General features: G+C 35.2%; 1 protein-coding gene across 8 annotated transcripts in view; it reads left to right on the top strand.

Moving 5' to 3' along the window:
• HGF (hepatocyte growth factor) overlaps positions 1-4,806 on the top strand; it is a 64,906-nt gene extending 60,100 nt beyond the window's left edge. For 7 of the 8 annotated variants that reach the window (XM_040548434.1, XM_040548447.1, XM_040548481.1 and 4 more), the window contains one exon: positions 735-4,806. In XM_040548434.1, coding sequence (XP_040404368.1) covers positions 735-905 — 171 coding nt within the window. In that variant the 3' untranslated portion in view covers positions 906-4,806. The remainder of the gene's footprint in view (positions 1-734) is intronic. The other variant, XR_005817141.1, reaches the window with a different exon arrangement.
• Positions 4,807-6,000: the final 1,194 nt, after the last annotated feature.

Here is a 6,000-nt window from a genome sequence, read left to right on the forward strand (position 1 = left end):
ATCCAATACAAACATTTACTGCCTACTTTTGCTGCTAATTTGCTAGATTAAGTTTTGCTTGATTTAAAACTTCAGTATCTGTGCTCAAGTTCTGAATCTATGTGAATGTACCTAAATTACACTTTGAATCTAATTTAATCTGTATGGAATTTAGTGCTAAATAAGACTTTGATCTGAGTTGGACATGCACAAATTTTCCACTGAGTACATGCAGAGGTGCATACTTGTCTCATTCACACGGAATAATGAACATGAGTGTTTTAACAAGTTACATTTTTTACACTGCAAAATACTACTTTTTTTTTTTTTTTTTTTTTTTCCCCTGCCTATTAGTACACATAGATTCTCATCGTAATGCCTTGGATGTTCTGTCAGTAAACTTTGAAACAAAGTCTGTTATCACAACAAATATATTTATCAGTCAGCTCACTTCTTCCTCATCTTGCTTATTTGCACATAAACAAATATTGTACTTGCAGTTAGCTAAAACAGGAAAGTAAGAGCTGGTAGTCTGAAGTCGCTAGAATCATATGTAAAGAAGGATTACTTGCATGTAAATTCTGGCTGTGAAAGAGATATTGGAAGCTATGTTTTGTCCTATGGTAAGTATAACTCTAATGCCTGTTCATGAAGCTAGGTCCTACCAAAGAGAAACCAGGCAATAATGGACAGGTGGGAACTGTTCCTTGTAACACTTTCAGAAATTAATTTATTTTCTTTATTATTTTTTTTAGCGTGATTATGGTGGTCCCTTGGTTTGTGAACAAAACAGGCTGAAAATAGTAGTGGGTGTCATTGTTCCTGGCCGTGGATGTGCCATTCGAAATCGTCCTGGGATTTTTGTTCGGGTCTCATATTATTCACGGTGGATACACAAGATCATGATGACCTACAGAAAACCCTGAAAAACTCAAGAACTTCCATTCACAGATTTTGGACAGCATAGAATTAATGTGTAATGTAAAGATCAACAATTTTTTAACTACTTGATAGTCAAGTTCGTTGAGCTTCTTTTAATATTTATGGATATTTTCAGTGTTTTGTCTATCAGTGTTGTTTTATAAGTATTGGAGTGACTTACAGTATATGCAAGTATGGTGACATATCTCCTGAAGATACTTGAATGGGTAAACAATTTTGCAAAAATATTATTACTGTATGATAAATGGTTTTGTAGAAAAAGATCATATGACCTCTTTTATGCTGCTCTTCAGATTATCTTTAAAGGAGAAACAAATTATAGCTTTATTTAACACATCTTATTCTTTCTGTGAGCCATGTATTTCTCTTCATATATGATAAAAGATCTACTGAGAGATATATACGTCTATCAACGACAGCATATATGACCATATGTCTCTTACCCCTTTATGAGAGGTCAAATATTTCAATATTTAATTGAAAAATAGTCCCTTTAGAAATTAGTCTTTTCATTGTTGACCAATTTTGACAAGCCTTCCTTCAGTGGAGCTCTCGTAGAAGTTGGTATCACTTCTTTTTACACAGTACCTATAGGCTCTAGTTCTGCACTTGGTCCCTTTTAATTCTGTACTTGGTCCCACAAGAGATATATCAAAAACCCTCTGGATCAAGGAAGAGATACAGAAACGGATTGGTTAGCAAACTATAATTATCCACAGTTAGTCACAGAAGTAACTGTGAATTTACAATGCTAAAAAGTGTATCTGATAAGATTTAAAAAAAAATAATCTTGATTAAACATTGACAGATTTTTGCCGTTAAAAGAAATTTCAACTAAATATGCCCAAATCTTTCTCAAGAGGCAAGTGTTAAAAATTCACATGCTCCTAGGCATTTCATTAAAATAACTCTGTTTATATCAGGAAGAAGTATAGTTGAATCTAACACCTGACTGAGAGACTTAGTACTGGTAAAAGTTAGTTATACATTGATAGTCTTTTCAGAGACTTCAGATATTTGATAAGACCTTACCTTAGATTGGTCAAAAACATATCCTTTGTATAGGTCCTTTCAGGGTAATAAAATTATTGCAGGGATCTGATCTTGTATGAAATATGGAAAACATCACTAGTTGTTTAGTATCTTGTGTTTCCTGCCTGTATGTAGAACTATCATTCCTTTATGTTGATTGGGAAAGGGAACAACTATTCAGCATCTGTGAAAACTGCTTGTTCTGCTTCAGGCATTTAGTTGTATGTCTGGAATCATTACACAATTAGCAGACGACAATATGTTATTATAGGGGGTTGTAATTTCTGGAAAGCCGATACAACATATATCCAGTTTTTTTTACTACTGTAATCGCATAAGTAACTGCACTGTTACTTCACTTGTGACTATGTAATTGTATATGTTTCCAGTAGCAAATTGTAAGGTATGCATATCATATCTAACTGCATAGCCACTAAGCTGACATCATGATGTATATATACAAAAGAACATTTCATTTAATTCAAAAAATGCAGGGCTGAATTCTGCCCCAGCAGAAAGTAACAGCTTCAGGGGAGCTGTCACGGGAGGCAGTGCTCATGTTGACTCACCAAATTATTTTCTTCAGCAGTGCACTTTGACTTCAGTGGGACTCAAATACGCTGGTGGACTAGGATGAGTTTCGGCCCATGCTTAAGTGGCTTGGCTTGCTGAGATTTGTGTCAAGCATCCAGCAGTTTACTGGTGCATAGAAAGAAGTCTTTTAGCAAGCAGAACTTCTGAAATTTCTCCTGATGTAAATAGTCTCTTTGGACAAGATGCAACTTCCCTGTACAAGGGATCTGAGGTTGTGGATGCTACACGGATAGTCTGTCTTGATCTATTCTGTTTGCCTCTGAAGGCTTTATGTTCCTTTTGGGCTCTCTCACTCACCAGGCCTAAAGAAGGCAGGATTTAGCCTGTTGTATTTACAATTAATTATTGCCATGTATGTAAACGGTGTATTCTTACTAAGTATATACGGACCATAGCATACTGAAAGGATTAACTTTTTAAGAGAGACTTTTGAAAAAACTCCAAGTGAGTTTTGTTATCAATCACAAGTAGAATGTGGATGAAATATATAATTCCATGTTCACTTTTTGTATTCTAAGAATTATGTGCTCACTGTATTATATTTGCAGGCATTTTAAGTCCATCTAAAAAATTGAACCCTAAAATATTTTAGTTATAAGCTTCTGCTGTGCAGAAGACTGTGATTTCTATATATATATATACACACACATATATATATATATGATAAAAATACTGTTTTTTGTTAGACAACGTGTAAGGATTTTTACCTGTTTGTTCTGGGCAGCGCCTCAGTAAAATTTTTGCAGAGTTGCTGCTCCAGAACTTAACATGTTTGTATGCACTTGCTCATCAGGTGTTCTTGCTCTCCCTAACTCAGTATCGAGGGCACATGAGGCTCTGAAGAGCAAGTGAAGAGAAAAATAATGATATGTGGTAATGAATTTGTACTTCATTTATTCCTGTGAATATTTCTTGTTGGTACCAATGGTACCGTACCAGGCAACTGTTATAACTACAGGATTCTCTTAAGAAAGTACACTCTATAGATACTTTTTTTTTTTTATTGTTCTAACATATTTCTCTCTATAATAACAGGGGGACCTGATCTAGTGCCCATCTAAATTTCTGGAAGGCCTCTTACTAACTTCAGTGGGATCTGGAATTTACTTTGTAGATGTGATTTTACTCATATTAAAATTAAAGGGTACAGAACTTAAACCCTTATCTAAGAAGAACATTCTTAGACTCCATTGAATGTCATCTTCATTTTCCTTACTGCAACTAGTTCATGGACTCTGAAAAGTGTAATAACTGGATATGAAATTTTGGGATTCAAACCTAAGACCTGATTTGCGCTACTGAAGTTAGTTTGAATTAATTACTGATTTTCTTTGGTCATTGGAACTGACTGACACTTCTTCCTTTCATTAATCAATATATTTTTCCCTTAAAAAAGCTTTTTCCCTATTTCTTTTTCCCTCATAAACCTCATGACTCTCAGAGAAACTGTTGCTCTCATTGGGAATGTACTGGTCCAGATTTTTGCTGCTATTGCTGAAATCTTCTCTAGCATAAGACTAAAATTCCCTGAGGCATTCTGCAGATCTTTGTTGTTTGTAATGCCAATGTACTTGACAGAGATACTCACTTTTTCAGGTGAGGGTCCAAAGATGTCTCTGAGGGTCAAAATCTACTCAGGCAAAATGTCCCTTGAAATCAGTGAATGTGATTGTCAAAAAGTGGGGGCTGAAATTTGCTCAATGCTTTTCCCTACAGCTGTGCACTGAACTATATGCATCCTTGTACACCGAAAAGCACACCAGTTCTGGACTTCACAGCAACTGAAACAGCAGGCGAGGCTTTATTGCCATCCTTCTGGAAGGCTGGTTGTAAACCAGTTCACCCCCATGGAACCTGTATAAAACCAGTAGGATTGGTTATTTAGTCTTCTTTCCTTATTGATTATTTTCTTCCTCCTTTATGTGCACTGGTATATTATTGTTTTATGAATGTTGGGGCTGCTGGCAGGAACTGACATGGCTTTTCATCCTAATATTTTATGGTGTTCCTTTTTAGATATACTCTTGGGCATTTATGTATGGTGTTTCCTTGTGTGGGATCTAACTTCAGGGAGCTGCCTCTGGAATTCAGTGTATGATAAGAGTATTTTTTCATATTTAAGTGAGAAAATTAATGCTCCCATTAAAGACAACTAGTTGAAAGCCTAATGAAAAGGGAACACTGTGGTTATAACTTGTATTGCAAATCTTCTGTAATTAATGGCATCTTCATTAGTTAATAAAGTCGGTATTTTTGTAACCTTGTTTATTCTTATTATTCTTAATAAAGTATTTTATAAAAAAAAAAACACATCTACATAATTAGCATTATATTTCTTATTTAAAGAAGAAGGTTTGGAACTGCATTGCTAGGCTTAGAAAAATGAGTGTCTCCCAATGAAAATGAGTGTCTCCCAATACTAATTTCAGTGAGGGATTTTACTGTGCAGCGTAAGGAGGGCCGGTATTTTAAAGATCTTCATGCATCTAATAGCAAGACCACACATAAAATGAAAGATAAAACCAAATCCAGGATGTGATACTGTTGAGTATCCCCAAGAGGTTCCTGCTGGAATTCCGCACAGACAATGGCCTAAGCATATTATGGAGAGAGTAATTTGGGGTGGAAAGGATGTGTTTAATCTAAACAAGAGCATTTGCCAAAACGGTTGTAGTTCCTTACAATGTCAGTATGGGAGGCTTGGCATTTTAAGTATTTCTTTTAATATACTTAATTACATTTCAGGAAATGGCTTCCCTCACTATATCTCTTAGTCCTACTTGTGGTACATAAACTGATGCAAAAGAGGATACCTTGCACAAACCTAGGGGCTATTGTTGCTTCTGCACTTGATATCAAAACCAACCAATAGCAATAGCTAGCAAAAAAGGAGACAAGCACGAGCCTTACTAGCATCACTGGATGAGCGCCTCCATCTGAAATTTCTAAGTTCTAAGCATTTCTGGTTTCACTGAAATTTTGGTGATTTAAATATTAATTTGCTAACAACTCCAGCTATATCAACAGTGAATCATTCTTCAAATGATCTTGTACAGAGTGTTTGAAGTCTGATTTTGATCTTCCATGGTAAACATGTCATTCTTTATATTTGTAGTCCAAAAAGGGGACTTTCTAATTAATTCATAAAAACAGTGGATTTTATCAAAAAAATCTGAAATCAATGGGAAACTTGTCAATAACTTCAAATGTGCAGGAATGCTTCCAAAATTATAAAAGTAGAAATCTCCCACATGTCAAAACCAGATCTTGTTACAGTTTTACATTCAAAGTATTAAAGATGTTCAGGTGACTGGTCTACCTCCTGGGAGCCATGAGAATTAGCTGCTTGTACAGCAATTTGCACAACAAAGATTTACAAAGAGATATTTCTTTCTATCACACTCTTCTGTTAAGGTTTTATCTTTTGTAGTTGCAAGAACATTGTACTCTGCA

Source organism: Cygnus olor, chromosome 1, assembly GCF_009769625.2.
Source record: "Cygnus olor isolate bCygOlo1 chromosome 1, bCygOlo1.pri.v2, whole genome shotgun sequence".
In the NCBI taxonomy this organism is placed as follows: domain Eukaryota; kingdom Metazoa; phylum Chordata; class Aves; order Anseriformes; family Anatidae; genus Cygnus; species Cygnus olor.